Source organism: Acartia tonsa, chromosome 7 (genome assembly GCF_053477335.1).
Source record: "Acartia tonsa isolate MP-2025a chromosome 7, ASM5347733v1, whole genome shotgun sequence".
NCBI lineage: Eukaryota > Metazoa > Arthropoda > Copepoda > Calanoida > Acartiidae > Acartia > Acartia tonsa.
In genome coordinates, this window is record NC_137266.1 from 46,527,241 (window position 1) to 46,547,021 (window position 19,781).

Genomic DNA, 19,781 nt, shown 5'->3' on the forward strand with positions numbered 1-19,781 from the left:
TTAAACTTCATATAAAAAAACTTACTTTTTTATATAATAGAATGAAATAATAATTGCTTGAATCGTGCCTAGGTTTAAGATAAAATTTCAGACATATTGTTCCAGTTTCAAATTTACGTAGGAGGACAGAGTGTTTCAAAAATCAGACATTTGACGTCATAAAATGAGGGATATGAGGTGAGAAGTGGGAAAGAAAACAACTAAAAAAAGAAGGATAATCACTCATTTTTATGACGTCACATGGCTAATTCTTTTAGTCACTTTGTCCCTATACAAAATAACTTGTCAGATATCTAGATACCTATTCAGCTTATTTTATTTTTATAATAAAAACAAGTTTTTTTACTTTAATTCTAATTATCTTAAAGTTTCAAGCTTTTGTAATCTTCAGAAAGATAATGATAATTTCTATAAAACAAATTGGATGATTTTTCTTTAAAGTTTTTGGAGATATTGATTTTTTTCATAAATCAGCTTGTTAAGTATTTCATTTTCAACAATGACGAGATTCCATTATATGAAAAACACAGTTGCTTGATTTAGTGGTTAGCAGGATCCAAACAGACAAACGGAAACCCTTACTACTTTATAAAATAGAATAATGAATCAATAAAACGAACCATTCAAAGTAATTTTCTTCAGGAAAGAAGATGCATTTTAAAGTAGATGAAATAATTATTTTATTTTTCATGTTTCTTATAAATTGTTTACCTAATGTCCAAACGGATAAATAATGGCTAAGACACGGATCAAATACAAATCTATTCCCGTGTGTTGTATGCATGTGTGTGTGTGATTCTACGAGGATATACCTTTTCCCATGGGGCCTCTGTAAGATTTCTCCCCTTACTCCACCCCCCCCCCCCATCCATATTCTTCCAGTCTTTTTCTATCTCTCTCAAACTCCTTCTTTATAATTTACTGAAGATTAGCCGCCAAAAAAATGACACGTGGCGGCAAAAAAATGATATCAATCAAAACTGCTAAATTTTTTTGATGTTTTAAAAAGATTTTGTTTAAAGTCTTGTAGATGTGATAGGATTTTACTCTTGATCTATATGCCCTTTAATTTAATAACTATATGTTATAATACCTTGCTTTTCCTTATTTCCTAGGAATTTATTGTTTTTTTGTCCGTTTAGATCTCGCTAACCACTAGAGTAATTGCAATAGCCATTTCAGGAAAGCTTCACAGATGGTTTGGAAAAGTTTTGGGTTGTTTCATTAAATATTAAAATCTTTAATTGAACATAGTGTTTCATTAAAAGGTAAAAAGTAAAAGCATAACTAGATTGAATATCGAAGAACATTACTATTAATTTAAGAGCCCTAAACAAAAGTTTCATCACAATTATAGCTACTCTACTAAAGAACCAAATTGTTTCAACCACTTCATAAAAACACCATTTTTTTGTTGACCCTTGGAAAATGCATTTTTTCTATCTTTTTTTTTTATAAAGTCCACCTCCAATGTATATTGACAATACTCAATATAGAAAAGTATAGAAAAATATTGATAAATGCATTTTTATATAAAAGTGTTTTTTTCTACTATTCTTTTATGCTGTTTATAACTATAGCGTTTTTAAAGTAAAACTTTTTTGCACTGTTATCTGTCTGTCTGTCTGGGCGTCCATTTTTTAGAATAATTTATAAAATGCTAAAACCTAAAGTATGTTTTAAACATTTTTTATATATTTTTAATTATTATAAAATTAAACAAAATATTTTTTTATCTTGTTTTGGGAGTTAATTTTCATTTTAAGCCCAGTTACCTATGGCTTTTGTTGTTGTGTAATTTATACGTTTAAAAGATTCGCTTCAAATAATATTGACATCCTTGTTTTATATTACCAGCTTTTAAAATAATACTGTCAAATTGCACCAAATTTCAAAATATTTTTTTTGTTTGCCTCTTTTTGAAATAATTACAAAATGATTTACAAAATAGATAACAAGAACAAAATTATTGCATTTGTGCTCAGCAAATATAACTTATAAAAAAATTAACTATACCAAAAAGTACCCTGAAATTTTTAGAAGTTTTTATGAGATAAAATTCTATTAATACTGATGAATCAAAAGTGTCGAATCGTTTGACGATCTGTAGAAAACTTTAAAACAGTGTCTGGTTTACGATTTTACTTTCCTTCCTAAGACCAATGTAAAACCTCCCCGGCAATCAATTCACAAGATCTTAAAGAACATATATACATATACAGACATCCTGTTATTTTAGTATTTAGGATTTTATATAAATCATTTTTCACATTTCAGATATGCTAAGAAAATTGTGGAGTTATTTTTGATAAAAAAAATTTGTAACCATAACAAGTGAAAAGTATTGTTAAAAAGAATTGAATAATATTATTCTTGTGAATTGAAATGGACGGTTACCTTTATTAGCAGCCATGAAACTTGTTTATCTTCTACTGCTTCTTTGTCAAATATATTCAGGTAAGTGGGCTGAGTGTTACGAGTTAAGACAAAGCCCAAATTGTGTTAAAATTGTGTCAATAATGATCCATGTGGCGTAATAAAAATGAGGAATTATCCATCTCTTTTTTGAGGTTTTCTTTCCCACTTCTCCTCTCTTCTCCCTCTTTTATTTATCATTTTTGACACAATTTTAACCCCTTTTGGGCTTTTTCCGATTTAAGAGTAAAACAATAGAGGGGAAAGAGGTAAGATAACTATATGTACCCCACCCCGAGGTACCCTGTGCCTACTTTCAATTGGGTATTTTAATAACAGCCAATAGCTTCAACACGCTTTCAATCTTATTACCTTGTAATACAATTAATAATTTGTAATAATAATAATGGTTTCTTCATTATTATGATAACATCATATTAAATAATGGAACTCAGGGATCTAAAGGGATAAGACAATGGCCGATATATTAATGTACATCACCAATGATGATACACAAAATTATCACATCTGTAGATTTTACCTAGTAGATGCAACGTTTGGTGGACACTCAACTTGATGACCAACCACTTGTCCCCTCTCTCCCTGAATGAAACTACTTTTATAACAGTGCTATTCATGAATTTCTAAGTTTTTCTTACTATCCCCTTCTATACAAATACATATGAAAGATAATAAATTTCAAAAGTTTTCAATTCAAAGTCTTTTATTTAGAACCTTTATGCTGCATCTATTGAAATATTGAATGCTTTGTGTTATAAGCTGACAACTTGATCATTTACATCAAAACTTCATCCATTTTTCTAGAAAACATTTAACACAACTTTAATCCAGTCAGTGAAAAGGGAATGTGATTCTGACAAACAATTCTAAGTATAAATTTCTCAATATCCCCCTTTCCTTTTTCTCCCCTTTTTACCCACTTCCCTTTCAGTTACACCAGAAACCAAGTTTTACTCCAACTTTGCTCAAACAAATGGAATTAATTGGCTGAATAGCAGCCCCTAAATCCAATATCCTCGTCGACAAAAAAAACTGAAATCATAGTTTCCAGAATGGCTTTGAAACCGACTAATATCCACCGGCTTAGAACCGATTTTCATCCACACTGAAAAATCATGTATCGGATCATTTAAAATAATTTTTTACGAATAATAAAATACAAATCATACAATTAATGCCAGTTTAGTTTTTCTGGGGGTCGGCTCCTCATGACCATTAAACTGGAATTGATCTCTTATTTTTTTTTTTTTTATCCGCGGAATGCTGCCTATTATACGATGCGATAAATAACTATTATAGCCAAACAACTTTATTAAAATACGTTTTGAAATATTTTTAGTTGAACAGCTACTGTATATCTTAGATATACCAACTGTATAACCATTAACCCTTAAAGGTCGGGGGGGGGGGGGCGTTGAACGCTCCCCCATCCGGTTTTTTCTATCTCATTTTCTGTGTGTGAAAGATAAAGAGCCCAAACTGCGTGACTTTTTAAGTTTGGGTATGACACATAACCGAGAGTTGGAATTTTTTGAATATCTCCATCCTGGCGGGCACAGGATGCCAGCAAACCTGGCAGGGTCATCCAGGTAAAGAGCAAAAATATTTTTTTGGCTTAAAAAAAGCATTTTATCTTACCAAAATACTAAAATATCCTCTAGTAGTACATCCTCATATTAAATACAGGTGTTCAAGTCAATTTCAGGTTCCAGGTATGATCCTGCAGGTCCTGATCCTCCAGGTCTCCAGAAATCTTTAAATGGCTCCTGTTGCTGTAATTTTTTACTTAGAGACTTCAAATTTTAAACTTAAGCTTTTCTTACATGTCTACATAACGTATTAAAATTTCATAAAGATCCGCCGCCGTTTACCCGCCGACCGCCGACTGCGGCGGCTGGCAGCTGCCAAGTACAGCTGCGGCCGCTGAAATTTATATTTTGATATTTGAAATATAAAATTTACATAAAGATTAACATTTTCTGCAAAAAAAATTTTATTCTAGCCTCAAAAATAAAAAAAAATTACAGCCGTTTGAAATTTTTAAGTAAAAAAGGACCTAAAAACAAAGGTTGTTAAATAAAAGGGTGAAGGAAGCGAAAATTTATCTTGACTTACTTAAGGTCGGAAATTCATCATAACACAGGGGACTTTTTAGCCCTCTAGCTTTAATGGGAACTGAGATAACATGGGGGGGGCGTTGAACGCCCCCCCCCCCCCGACTGATTAAGGTGTGGTAAGGGGCCCGACCGTAAGGGGTTAATAAATGTACATATGTTTATTGTTAAAAATATATTGCTTTCATTTTTATTTTCAAAAATAGATTTTAAATTTTGCTAAAAACTTTAACAATAATTTTATTATTTAAAAGCTTTTTAAATATCCTTGTACAAAAAAAAGATATAAGTAGTATTTAACTCAAATGTAGTTCAAACGGTATTTAATTTAAAATGTAAGGCTGTAAAAGAGTGTAAGTCTATTAGTTTCGTATGTTTTATATTCTACCAGAATAAAAAGGGTTCCCAAGAAATTTATTTTTACATACTAGAGTAGTTGGATGTATGTGTGATGAAAAACTAAATTTCAATAATTCAAATTAATATAAAAGCATAAACAATTTTGATTATCTATTTCATAAAGTATTTTTTCTTCAACCTTTACCTCAGCTAAATGTAACAAGTTTTTATGAGAGATCTAAAAGGACAAGACACTGATCAATTGTTTTACATTCCCATTGATGTTGCACAAAATTACCACTTCTGTAGATTACAATTAGTGGTTGAAATATGTGGACATTTAACTTAAGCCAAACTTTAGAGACTATTGTAATAAACATCCAAACGTCCCCTCCCTAAATTTTTATACTTTTGTAAAATGTATAATCTTGCATGCAATTAATTTTTGTCTTATCAATGATTACTTTTTTAAATTTTTTTTTGACGAAATAGTTTTACCCAGATAAAGCATCCCTAGTGCCTTGATATTGATGTTAAACACAATGTTTTATACATAGTTGATATGTTGTATTCCCAAGGGTAATACGCCTACCCTATACCTTTTATTTTACTTTCAAATAGCCAGGAAAAGTAAAAGTATTTTGAAAATAAAAATAGAATATAACACACTTTTCTCATATTCATTCAAATCCGGTGGATAAGAACCGGTTCTCATCAATACGAAAAAAACTATGTTTAGCGTCGGGGCTAAAAAAAAACTGGATCTAATCTTATAATTGTACATTCTATATCCGCGGAAAGCTGTTTATAATATGATGTGAGAAATAACTATTAATATTCAGATATAATCTGATAAAAAAGTTGATAGTATCTGTCTCCTTAAGTAATTCATCAAGGAGGATAACATTCATAAAGTTAAGCTTTCAAATCAGACATTAGGACAAACTAAAATTAAGAAGCCGAATTTTCACAATAAACTGCTGTGAAAAGTTAAAAATAAGCATTTTCTAAATAGACACACAGACTTTCTAGCAAAGATTATAGAGCTGCTACGTTGTCTATAATGCCTAATATAATTATAAGAGATATCCGTTTCGGAAAGACAGACTGATCATAATTGTTTTACAAGAAACCTTAATTATAGATTAGCTGCGCTACCTAAAACTTGTTTTTTGTCAAATAGAAGTTCTTACTCTACGGAACCCTCTATTAAGAAAAAAAATGAAAATAATTGTTTGATGGGGTCAAACAGTTTTTTTTCACTGGCAAAATAATGTATTTCTGGAGAAAATGGATATTGAGAAAATATTTTCTGATATTGGTCCCATTATAGTTTAAATCAAATCTTTCTGAGCTATCCCGCAATACAACAGGGGCAATTATGTACAAAAGGAGCAATGAAAATAATTACAAAATTTTAGGTTCAAATTATCAGAGATATTTAATAAGCCAGTCATTCTCTACCCAAATGCCAATCTAAATAATTTGTGCTATTTTTGAGAGTATATTGAGGCAAGGTTATTGTGTTAGTTCATCATTCCGTTAGTTTATCAGTCCTTTAATTTTGTATTTTTTCAGAATGAAATAAGTAAATATTAAGAATTTCAATATACATATAATCGTTTTTTAGCATTCAATTCCAATGACAAAGCCAAAATTGTGTTAAAATTGTGTCAAAAATAATCCAAGTGACGCATTAAAATGAGGGAGATGAGAGGAGAAGTGGGAAAGAATTCTCCTAAAAAAACGATGGATAATCCCTCCTTTTTTATTACGCCGCAGGGATTATATTTTGACACAATTTTAACACAATTTGGGCTTTGTCAATTCCAATTAAAGAATACAGTGATTATGTCAAATGTCTTGCCCTAAGTCGATTTACTAAATATCATTAAAACTAAGTTTTTCTAAAAATCTTAATTAGCCTTAGACTTTTCAAATTTTAGCTGCTTTTAAAAGCACAATTTTACCCTGTTTCTTTTTGTAAATAGTATATACACTTTATTTTAATGTAGCCATATGTATAGTACATACTTTAGAATTTGGTCAGGGCATAACAAGGAAAATAACTTCCATTTAATCAAGGCTTGTAAATGATTTTGTATCTAATTTTATAATGAGTTACCTAAAAAATCTGAAGGATCAAGTCGTGCAGGATCATTCCAGGATCAAACCATTGTACTTTTACATTATATTTTAATATTAATACTTTTTATCATCTCTAATGCTTTGTTAAAGTCTAAATAATTATAGAAATATTTTTTCACTGAAACTGGATGGCCCAACAATGATGCTGTCCTTTGCTCGCCAAAATGGTCATATTTAAAAACTTTCAATGTAATCGTGTCCATTGAGGGAGGAGGGTGTGTGGTTGTTTTTTTACCCATCCTTCTTCCTCGAGCTTTCAGAATTAAGACTCATTATTACATAAAAGATATTCTTGAATAAACACTATTAGAGAGGAAACACATTAAAAAACGCTTGCAACAGAGATAAGATAGTGTTAATGTGAAATCAAATTGCCGTGCTATTTTGTAATTTTAAAAAAACTTTTGATTGTATGACTTATAATCATTGATACATAACATTTTTCTAAATGTTTAACCTAATTATATTATACCTATTTACGTACTATATTTATATTTTTAAATCTTGATAATTATATCTATATTTTCTTAAAGCATTTTTATATTTTAGGATTATCCAAACGCCGTCGAAGTGGGAACGACAGATTTCAATACACTATAGATGATATTACGGAACCATACTTCATTTCTACACCAGAGGAGAGAAAGGTATAGAAATATAACGTCTGTCTATCTGTTTAAAAAGATCTCGTCAACCGCTAGACCAATATGACTCTTTGAGCTTTAACCCTTCCATGATATATTGCAACTAGAAAAAAATTAGGTCCGATTAAATGATTTGTTATGTCCATACACCCATAACAACGTACCTTTTATTAAGTAAGCTATTTTTTTACATTTTAATATTTAACAAATATATTGCATTTCAAAATGGATTTATTTTTAATTGGATCTTACAAAAGATTATCATGTGATTATCAAGTGAAACTTGTAGAGGGCTAAAGTATTATTTGGCTAAAAAATATCTGAATTAAGGTGAGCGAAGAAAGTCGTACAAAAAAAATTCTAACGTCATAAACATGAGGGATGAGGAGAGGAAGAGTTGACAAGAAAACCCCTTAAAAGGAGTTGGATAATCCCTTATTCTTATGACGTCACATGATAATTTTTTGAGCGACTTTCTTCACTCACAAATTAAGTTCTTAATTTAGGCTGAAATAGGGAAGGATGTGAGTTTTTACTGTGATGTTGGTAACATGGGTTCGAGTACCCTCATCTGGAAGAAAGAAAACAGAATCATCAGCGCAGGGTCTACCATTATCAGAAAGGATAAACGATTCAGGTTTGATTATTGTTATAAGACGCTAAGCTACTCTATAATTAGGACCTTTGATTTGTCCGTTTGTCTGTACTTAATTCTTAAGCCTACAAATTCACCTCACGCGGATTGACTTTGCTTACAGGGTAGATTTATCATAACTTAGATTTAAACCATATTTTTATGAACTAAAACGTGTAGCTGGCTAAAATAACGATCCCTCCCCTACCCACCCCCTTTACCTTATTCTTTTCTTTATTCTTACTAGATGATCGAACTGACCAAAAAGTGATGTCCATGTTAGCAATCTAAATTGACGACAACTTTGCCCTGTCATAATATCCACGTATAATATTGTGTCAATGTGTATACATTTGTTACAAAGGTATCTTAGAGTAAATGAACCATAAGTATTTGAATGGTAGTACCTGCTAAAATTAAAACCAATTTCACTAAAGTAATATTTTCCATTTTTATTCTTCCTATTACGGGAACATTTTAGAGCAATTGTCTTTATGTATAACACTTTTCTGTTCTTTTTATGCAACAGAATTTACAATGCTTACATTTATTCCATTTTATATTTTTAGCTTGATTATAAAATTTATGTATACAATAGATCTAAAATATGTTTTTCTTAGTTTTTTAATAGCAATGGATATAGAATATGAGTATAATGTGAAAGAGTCTCGCAAACCCTGATAAAATATTTCTTCTAGCTGGCTAATACAAAGATCCCCCCCCCCCCTTTAACTTCATCCCATTCTTCCCCTGACCATTGAGGAAATGTTTTGATCAATATCTGAGAACTAAATAAGAAACCTAAATTTACGATAAAAATTCCTCTTTTAATACCTATATTTGCGACAACGTTTGTTTTATTCACAATATCCTCGTATTTCTATATCCATTTTAATAGCGCTTCTACTCTACACACTAACCCATATGCTTACAGTTTGTCCGGCTACAACCTTACCCTGCACGATGTGGAGCACAGGGACGAAGGAGAGTATGTGTGCGAGGTGGAAACTTACACCAACCCAATCAAACAAATATCTACTCTCAATATCCTCATTCCACCTACGGTTACTCCTCATCCTAAGGTAGATAGATAGATAGTTGGATAGGTAGATAGATATATAGATATATAGATAATTAGATAGATAGATAGATAGATAGATAGATAGATAGATAGATAGATAGATAGATAGATAGATAGATAGATAGATAGATAGATAGATAGATAGATAGATAGATAGATAGATAGATAGATAGATAGATAGATAGATAGATATATATATAGATAGATAGATAGATAGATAGATAGATAGATAGATAGATATATAGATAGATAGATATATAGATAGATAGATAGATAGATAGATAGATAGATAGATAGATAGATAGATAGATAGATAGATAGATAGATAGATAGATAGATAGATAGATAGATAGATAGATAGATAGATAGATAGATAGATAGATAGATAGATAGATAGATAGATAGATAGATAGATAGATATATAGATAGATAGATAGATAGATAGATAGATAGATAGATAGATAGATAGATAGATAGATAGATAGATAGATAGATAGATAGATAGATAGACAGATAGATAGATAGATAGATAGACAGATAGATAGATAGATAGATAGACAGATGGATAATTGGATAGATAGAAAATAGATGGATAGATAGATAAAAATTGCATAAGTAGTAAGATCATACAATTATAATAAAAATAAAAGGTAAACTCCAAAAGTTTAATTTATCTAGGATGGAAAATACGTTGTAAGAAAGGGATCCTCCAAAACATTGGAATGTTTGTCTACTGGAAATCCTAAACCTGATATCACGTGGACCAGAATTGTAAGTAGATTTGGAATTAAAGCTACCATATAACTTAAACTAATTATGTCAGTTATCTATTGGAAATAGCCTATTTTCAATTAAAAGTGTCATGTTAGATTTAAAACAAAGTATATATGTAAAAGGAGCTAATGTAATTTTATATTTAGATCGATTTAACGTCCAATTTCACAAATACAAGCTATGAAGCTAAAACATTATCAACTTAAAACAAAAGTACTATTTCAAACCAAGAATAGATTTGATGTGTTAATCAGTATACATATACAATCACAAATTATTCATTTTATCTTTATGTAGCAAAGAAAAAACTTGAATTATCTGAAATTATATTTTTTTTCTAGGGTCGTCATGTGAAAGGAATCCATGTACCAGGTGTGTACATATTTTATAATATATTTCTGCATACGTTAGTTCGTAAAATAATGTTTAGAAACGAGAATGATTCAGAAACGAAGCTTCTCTGTAAAGCATAATGCAATAATTGACTCATTTAAAATAAATTGTTAATCAAAAAAGTTAAATATCTGAAAGGGCTGTGTAAAGTTAAAACATCCTAGGACTGGTATTAAAAATCCACCAGGATGGAGGGAACAATAGCATTAAGGCTTCCATCCCCCTTTCCCTTCAAATAATTATAAGCTACCAAAGATAAATACATCACATCAGTATTTTGAGGGAAATATGTTTCTAATATGGTCCTGACCCATTGAACTTACACTACTTACACAAGAGACATCTATCATTAAACAAACATTGAACAGATATTAAACTTTATCATTAGAATCATAAACGTGTAATTGATTTATCTTTATTTCAGATGGTTCAATTCGTATAGGCGAGACTCTTTTACTAAAGGCAAACCTTTTAGATCTAAAGAAATATGCTTTAGTTTATAAATATAATTCAACTATCACTCTTGAAAGGCTTACTCTACAATTTAAAACATTACAATAACTTAATATATCACTAGATTTTTCTTTATAGTTTCCTCATTCATTATTAAAAAAAAGTGAGTTTCATATTATCTTTTGATCTAAAAAAGGCATTTGACAGAATATAACCCGTCATCACGGAGGAAACTATCAGTGTACAGCAACCAATGGAGTTGGTCCTGCGGCTACTGCTCAAATATCTGTCAGCGTGCTTTGTAAGTTTTTGACAGCATTAATACTTTATAGTGAGATATGTTCGTACGTTTATTGGTCTGTAAATCATTAAATTGCTGATATAATTGCAGTCTTAGTTCATTCGATTTATATTGTAGCTAGACACTTTGACACAATGCATATTTATGAATTGATAATGGATTAAGAATTGATAATAAATGTATAAGTATAGATGTAAAATCCATACTTCTACCTGAACAAGTGATGGAGACCCTTTTGTTCTGCTAGCATATTGCTTTATGTTCTTTTGTATTTACTTTATTTATAAATGCTACGCTTTTTGGCTAGTTTCAAAAACCTAATACAAAATAGGGACAGAGACCCCGCCCTATGATCAGAGTTACATATAGCTCATGCTCTCTCTATTATTTTACTTTCAGGAATTAAGCATAAGTTTTAATGAATTAGCAAATAAGACACAAGATTATTTTATCTTCAATTAAACTATCAATCTATCCTAGATTTTTATATCTATAATTAATAATATCATAATTAATTATTGTTTTATTTGTTAGATGAGCCAGAAATAATAATTGAACGACACATATCACCAGATGCACTCAAGGACAAATATTCTTGTTTTTACGTTTCTGTGGACAATATTCAATTATTTTTTTGTCTGAAGTTTAAGATCTCACAAAGTACAGAACTGAAGTAGTTTGCCTATTTAGGAAATCTTCACTTAGGTCCTGGGATGGTTTTAGGCATTTGTATTTTTATAATTTGAATATTTGTTTAACGGTTTTAGGCTATTTCATTTTGCAAAAAATAGTTTTCTATGATGAAAATAAAAGAGCGATATAGTAGTACCATTGAAGGAGATAGAAAGAAGAGTGAAAGCTAGATGGATAGGGAAAGAGAAAGGTTCATAGTCTTGAAAAAATATTTAGCTTAATAATAGATAGATACTCTTTTATGTAAATCCTGCTAAAACAAGAATGTGTTGATGCACAGGAGGATATCCAAGCTGAAATATATTGTACAGTACATGCTGAACCAAAACCAGTTGTTAGGTAAATATTTTATAAATTGATAACTACTCTATACACGAATTTAGTGTTCCTTAACGGAAATTTTAAAAAAAGAACAAGGATGACATCCTTAAAAGCAAAGCTCCAAAATGAGAATAAAGGAAAAACAAACAAAAACTCGTGTAGAGTGTCAGAACAGAATTGTACATAAATTTATTGCAAAGTTAAATAAATACAGAATACAGACATACTTTAGTTATTAAGATTCAATTATAGAGATGCCTCTCTTCTAATATTGTACCTTGACAACCTAGGAATCATTAATTTAAAAATCAAATGAATATGATAATGAATTTATATAAAAATTTTTGCCAAAAATGTTAAATCAAAATTTTTAAATGAACGTACGGACTTTCTTGTAACGATTATAGAGTTGTTATGCTTCCTAAATTGCACCCAACTATTAAGGAATTTTGATTATTTTAAACAGCATCAAAAACTCAAATACGTTTAGGTGGTATAAAGATTCCCTAATTTTGGATCCTGGGCCAAATAAGAAATTTGAATCCAGCAGAAATAGGTAATGTTATTTATTTTACAAACAACTCATGATGGGCGGTCAGTCTGTCAATTTTTATTTTTGATATATGAATATTAGTTTCAACAATTTCAATTGCAATCAACCCAAATTTACCATAGCTTTTGAATCTCTTTTGACAAAGCAGCAGTAAATTTTCTCTAATAAATACTATTTTAGTCATTGACTACTGTGCTCTTATTGTCAAAAGAATTTATAAATACCTTAATTTTTAGGCATACCTTGAAGATAGATCATCTTGGTAAGTTAACTTTTTAATTAATTACATAGCGGATATTTACATTCTGAGGAAATGAATTATTGAGTGATAGCTCATTATTGATATAAATTTTTAGATTCTATGCTATTGTAATACCTAACTTTTTAAGAGATATTTTACCGCTTGAAATATTATAAGCATAAATAGTGCTTTCAAATAATATTAAATATATACACCTTTTTAATGTACATTGTCTTATTTATAGATTCATATCTTTTTTATATTTTACATGCTTTCTATCTTTTGTATATCATGGGTTTATTAACACTTCAAATGGACTATTTAGTAAATATGAATTTAGGAGTTGCTGATCTTGGTAATTATTCATGTGTGGCTGAGAATAGTTTGGGCAAGGAGAAAGGATACATTCAGATTTCAGGTAAAAAAAATGTTCTCTGAATTTTAGAACAAGTTTCTTCATTTCATATTTTTTCCATTTGGGATGGTAAATAACAATGTAGTAGAGCCAGAACTTTGTCATAGATCCCAAGGCACTAACATCTTAACTAGACAATCATCACTTTGATTACATGTCTTTTGTCTTAGATATTTTATAATAAGAATGTATGTTTTTTAGTCATTGCATTCCATTTAACTAACTTTTTATATTACTTGACATAGCAGGAGTAAAAACACTACTTATGGTAACCTTAAGTGGTACTGACAGAACTTGTGTTAGAGGTTAAGCTTTAAAACAGTTAAACATGGTTTTAGACCTGATTTAAATTTTATATCAATGGTTATATTCTTGGAATAAATAGGATCTTATACTATTGCAGTACTCTGGTACTATATAGTATAACAATATTGTATCTCATGTATAAACAATAAACATAACATAACCATTTCTATCTGGACAATTTCAAACTTCAAACAAAACTAAATTCAAACAGATTTTTATGTATCTTTATTATATTTTATCAGAAGAAGGGAAATACAAAAGGTTCAGATATATATTGATCGATGTATTTCAATTGTAAGAAGTTAGAATTTTTCTTTGCATTAGTGAAACTCAATACAAAACAAATAAATGCTCATTAAATTCTAATAATATTGTCTAAGCCAAATTAGCTTTTTAAAAAGACTCTTAAAAGAATATTGCATTGTATCTTATCTAGTTCTTTACCCATAGTATGACTAATATAGATCTTTTCTGAAAGGCCCAGTTTAATAGGTTGAGAAGTTACAAGATTTCAAGATATTTGCTTAATCTAGATAGGTAGTCAGTCATTGACCTACTTTATATAAAACAAGCAGCTGCGCCCCTAAGGGCCTCTAGGTGGACAAGAAGTGTGGGGGAAAGGGGGTGGAAGTCGTCCCTTCTAGTTTCAACTTTATTATTTTTTGGAAGTTAAGCTTTTTTTGCAAGGGAAGATTTTGGAGTGTGGAGGTACGCTCCTCTAAAATAATGACCTATGAGAAGCTAAACTGTCAAGAGACAGACACAGATTTAATTACTTTTATATAAGGATACACAACTTGAAAGACACATTTGGAAAAATTTGATTAAAAAATATTAAATTTTAATTTCAGGGGTGCCACTAAGACCAATAATTTTGAGTGAGCAAGAATCTTCACGAAGCACAGAGTACACCCTAAAGTGGGAGACTGTGAGCTTACTGGTCATTTCTGAATACAGGATACTCTTCAGACCTGTCAGAATACAGGTACATTATTGGATCATTTGCCCAAAAGAAAATCATTTTACATTTTTGATTTAACATAGGGATGATTTTGCAAATATAAATAACTGAAATTTCAGATAAAAAATTATTTATTTACATTCTAAAATGGTTTCCCTTTCCCATTACTTTTTGTAATATTTGAATGATGACATTGTAAATTGCTAAGAAAGTTAAAACCTACTTAGAATTTAGTTATCCAACCATGTGTTACTTAGGCTTAGACTTCTCATACTTGCAATTTATTCGTTTTTATACTTTTAGACCTAAAATTATTATTTTCAGCATGATTTGCAGAATATTGTGGAGCAATCAAGTTGGACCAATTATATTTCCACAGTGGAAAATAAAAGAAAATATTTTGGACAAAGGTAAAGTTTTCATTTCCACAACTGTTATAGTTATAATGAAACTGTCCGTTTGTCTGTCCGTCTGTCTGTTTGAACCGAAGGATCTCACTAACCGTTGAACCAATATGGTTCTCCTTTACGGGTTGCTTATCATAGGTCCTGGGAATGTTATACTTTTTCTTTTTAAATCTAAAATAAAAAAAATGGTTATCGAATATAACTACCCCCTAGTCAAGTGACCCTTGAGGCCTCTAGAAACGTAGCCGCTAGTGGAAAATAAAGATATAAGTCTCACTTAGATATGAAAAACAAACTAATTTTTGACTGACTTATGTACTGACTAACAAACAAAGATAATGTTAGAGTAGCTTCACTATTGAGAATGAACTTTATTTTAGTAAATACATGATCCACTACACCTGGAACTTTACATTCTTTGCTCTCACTCCTGAGTCACAATACGAGGTAAACTTTAATAAATTGGTGCTTTTACTTATAGCGCCTATCGAGCACATCCCCTCGCCCCAGCTCCCCTCTCATTATTTTTTTAAAATTTAAAATGTGGAGAGGTGAAGTTTTTCTGGATTTCAGCTCTTCAAAACAAAAAATGTAGGGTTAAGGTTTTCTGTGCTCCTACTTTACCAGTGACCCCCCACCCCCCTCCACCCCCTAATCCGCTAAAAAGTTGTTTTTAAAGTTTTGAACTTTTTGAGCTATGGGGTGTTTTTATCCCAGTTGGAGGAAGTGTCGATCCTTAATCCCAATTGCTTAAAGCTTTATAAATGTCTTTGGGTGATTTTATGTTTATTTTTCCCCACCTCTCTAACCTATCCCTATTGGCTATGGGAGCAGTATCCAGAATAATCTAGATAAGTATTGAAAAAAAGATTTGAAAAATATTTTTTTCAACAAAAGATTTTATCACAAGAATGAACACAGTAATAGTGTCTGACTGATTATGACGTAACAAAAAAAAATTAGCCAATGAGAGGCCGTTATTGACCAATGGTAAAATTTATAGTGGCCTCTCATTGGCTAATTTTTTTGTTACGTCATAATCAGTCAGACACTATTAATGTGTTTACAAGAATCTTTTACTTTAGGACATACGGTTTCATGACTATATAAGAAAAACATGTCTACGATATAATATTCTCCTGTATACCTATCCCTACCCCATTATGTGATATGTAAATTAAGTAAATCCTGATCAATGAGCCATTATTAAGGAAAGGGAGACACTAAGAATTAACAATTCTTACATTCGTTGGAGGGTGAAATATATGTAATATATTTTGATCATTAGAAAGAAAACGTTGTACAGTTTTAAACAAAATATTATTTAAATTGTAAGACATATTGGTTCTACTTTTAAGAGAAGCCATACTTAACTTTTGGAAATATAACTATTTTTCTAGTTTATACACAAATCTTAATTTACCTTTATTTATTCAAGATATATCTATTTTTTTAAAAAGGGTTTTATTTCATCATTTTATATTTTGTTTGTGATATAAGGTTTTATTAATTCATAATGGAAAATTATTTAATAAAATTTAATTTGATTTAATGATGTCTGGCATCTGGTCTATTGTATGTCTGTCTAAAGCAAAAAAGTTTAAAGAATTTTTTTACGCATAAAGAGATTTTTGGTAAAGCTACAAGAAATTAAGGAGAATAAAAAATTCCGAACCACATAAATATGTTATCCAAACTTTTTTTAGGTTATGGTACAAGCCCTGAATACAGAAGGATGGTCTCTTCCCTCTCCCCCTTTTATGTTCTCTACCCCACGGTAGGTGGTTTAAGATTTAGAAAGCGAAGCTAATCTGGATGTAGGTTTAGGTGTAGTTTGTAAATGAAACGCCTCAATGTATTATAGAAATGCTTAGCCTAAAAATGTGTTCCTTGTTGTTCTAGGAATCTATGTTTCAGATGAATTAAATAATTACATAATACAAAAACTGTTGTAAAAAAGTTTAAATGGACTTTATGGTAATTTTTTTTAGAGTTATTAGGTTGTTTACTTGAATCATCATGCAAAGTTTTGAATTAGCTAGGACAATTCTTATATGCAAAAATTAAGGCAAAGAGCTACACGTTAAGTAAGTACGTGCGAACAGACCGTAATAACAAAAAGCTTCGCTTTTAAAAAATGAAACATTCAATTTTGTGTATGAATACAAATCAGTGCAATTTTTGTTAGTTTGTCTTTAGTAAAGTGTTTGACAGAAAAACCGCTATTTTAAATGTCGAAGGATTATACAACACTGTTGAACCTAAAAAAAAACCTCCATTGGTTTGTGGATCGATTAGGCTTTTTTGACACTCACAAGCGATAGAAGATCACTTTACAACGTAGAAAAATTTAAATAGTAAAATAATATTGTGTCAAAAGCGAGGAGGGAGGTACAATTTACTATCAATGGCATTGGCTTCCAACGTCGATAAACACATTCTTTTATTCGTTAGCTCAATTTTTTGCTGGTTAATATTGTACCCTAATTGATTGGCATAAAATAGCAGTGTCTAAACTTTTCCACCAATAAAAATTAGATTTTGATAATCAAATGAACTGATACAATTTTTTTCCTTGCAGGTATGATCTCCACCAAGTGATATTTTCTGGCTCCAGCTCTGCATACCTCCACTACTGGAGACTTTTATCAAACCTTTACATTTATATCTTCATCATATCTTATACGTGTATTTTAAATCAGATATTTCTTTAATATAAAATATTTAATGCTTTTAATTTTGAAAAATATAAAAAGTAAATAATAGCATCATCCTATTATATATGGTAGTAAGATTTTTGTCTGTAACGGAGGAACTCGCAAACCGCTCATTAGGAGTGAAGCTTCTTTTATGTCCAGAGAAGGTTTATAACTAATTTGGGGGAGGGTATCGCCACCCTAACCCCCCCCCCCATAAAAAGAGAAATTGCCCCTATGAAAAAAATACGCTTCAAACAAATGTTGTACTTTTTCTCAAACTAATATTTAAAATGGCCAGGGGTCGACTCCCCCTTCATAACCCAGCTCGTTGTTTGCTCCTAGAGGCCTCTAGGGGCGTAGCCGCTAGTAACAAAACAACAGAACAGACAAAGATTTGAAACATGTTATAGAAAAAATTGTTCAAAGATTGTGTGTGCTTGTTAGATACGATCACTTAAACTTCTTAATTGATAGCTTTGATATTTAAGAATAGTGGCATACAGGTCCGTTGCAGGCTTTAGTCTATTATCGAAATTCTTAATGAAAATTTTGAATACATGTATTTTTGTACGGAACTTTTAAATCTTTGTCTCTCCTGTTTTTAAATTATATTTTAGAATAATTGTTTTGATTAAGCAATGGAATAAATGTTAGAACTAAATAGGAAGATCAAACTTAAATGTTTAAAATTAGATCCTTTAATTAAAATTTCTTTAAAAAAATATTTTGGATTTTGGAATGCTCAAAAATAATAAAGGACTATGATTCCATAAGTAGCAGCATAGCAACGTTATCTTTGAATAACTAGAAAAATCAACTTTTCCTCTCTAAGAACTCTAAGATCTTACTAACCACTGAACCGATTTACTTCTTCCTTTTAGGACTTTGGGAAAGTTTCATACAGGTCCTTGGGTGGTTTTAAGCTATATCAGTTTTAAATTCAACTCTTTGGATAAGTTTTGGCTATTGTACTGATCTCCCTTCCCTAAATGCTTGGTACGCAGCCACTAATGTATATATCAATTGCATATGCCCAGACTGAGTAGATACTGTATTTTTAATGGATTAATGATTAGACAGTCAGTAATCCTTATTTATAGAGCAGCTGCATTACTATAAAATATGGTTTTAAGTATTTTAATTAGTAAATTATCAATGTATAGAACAACTATTTTGCCTTAATTAATGTATTAATAATAGATTTGTTTTTCTTATAAAGTCATTGTAATTATTTATTACTATAAATACATATTATAATGTTTTTGTAGATATAGTTGTAAAACTAAAATATCTAAATATTATCTATATGTTATTATCAAAATATAAAATAAAACTATGTTTTTGTTAATAAGACAAGCATAGTAGTTTCATAAGGAGGGCAACAATGAAACCAAAAAGTGTTTTACAGTGATAATAGAGGAAATTGCATGCTAAATATAATCATAAAAGCGAATAAAACTAACCATTATTGATAAATTGATTGAGTAAATATAGACAAATTTTTTTCATTTTTCATGTTTTCATTTCCTAAAAATCTGCCAAAAGCTACATTCAATACACGTCATTTTGTGTTGATGTTTAACATTTTAATATAAAAATTCTGCTTTTCTTCGGTTTAGCAAATTGAATAAGAAAATTTAACATAATTTAGAATAATCAATAGCAATATTAAAATAGTTATGAGGAAGAAAATTAGTGTTTTGAAAAGGGAACAAATCGTTAAAAAAATTTCTTTGTAACAAAATTATGCATTTGGAAGCAGAGGCTTACAGAAGGGGGGGGGGGTGTACAATGTACATCTCCTGAAAAAATTAAGGGTGTGGGCATAACTAACCTATCATCGACTTTTGCTATAGAAGTGACATTTA

General features: G+C 30.1%; 1 protein-coding gene across 1 annotated transcript; it reads left to right on the top strand.

Moving 5' to 3' along the window:
* Positions 1-2,346: 2,346 nt before the first annotated feature.
* LOC145324578 (opioid-binding protein/cell adhesion molecule homolog) lies at positions 2,347-19,084 on the top strand. The gene is made up of 16 exons (XM_080167161.1): positions 2,347-2,457; positions 7,587-7,684; positions 8,188-8,318; positions 9,250-9,397; positions 10,075-10,167; positions 11,224-11,317; positions 11,852-11,899; positions 12,289-12,349; positions 12,822-12,887; positions 13,121-13,146; positions 13,466-13,543; positions 14,698-14,831; positions 15,132-15,217; positions 15,595-15,661; positions 16,921-16,991; positions 17,796-19,084. Exons 1-16 carry the CDS (start codon positions 2,412-2,414, stop codon positions 17,926-17,928), a joined length of 1,380 nt encoding a protein of 459 aa, XP_080023287.1. The 5' UTR covers positions 2,347-2,411; the 3' UTR covers positions 17,929-19,084.
* Positions 19,085-19,781: the final 697 nt, after the last annotated feature.

Excerpts from the sequence above, each read along its gene's own strand:
- LOC145324578 (XM_080167161.1), top strand. The coding sequence starts at position 2,412 with ATGAAACTTGTTTATCTTCTACTGCTTCTTTGTCAAATATATTCAG. Across the intron at positions 14,832-15,131 it reads TCAGACCTGTCAGAATACAG|CATGATTTGCAGAATATTGT; the intron begins GTACATTATTGG and ends TATTATTTTCAG. Across the intron at positions 16,992-17,795 it reads TTTATGTTCTCTACCCCACG|GTATGATCTCCACCAAGTGA; the intron begins GTAGGTGGTTTA and ends TTTTCCTTGCAG.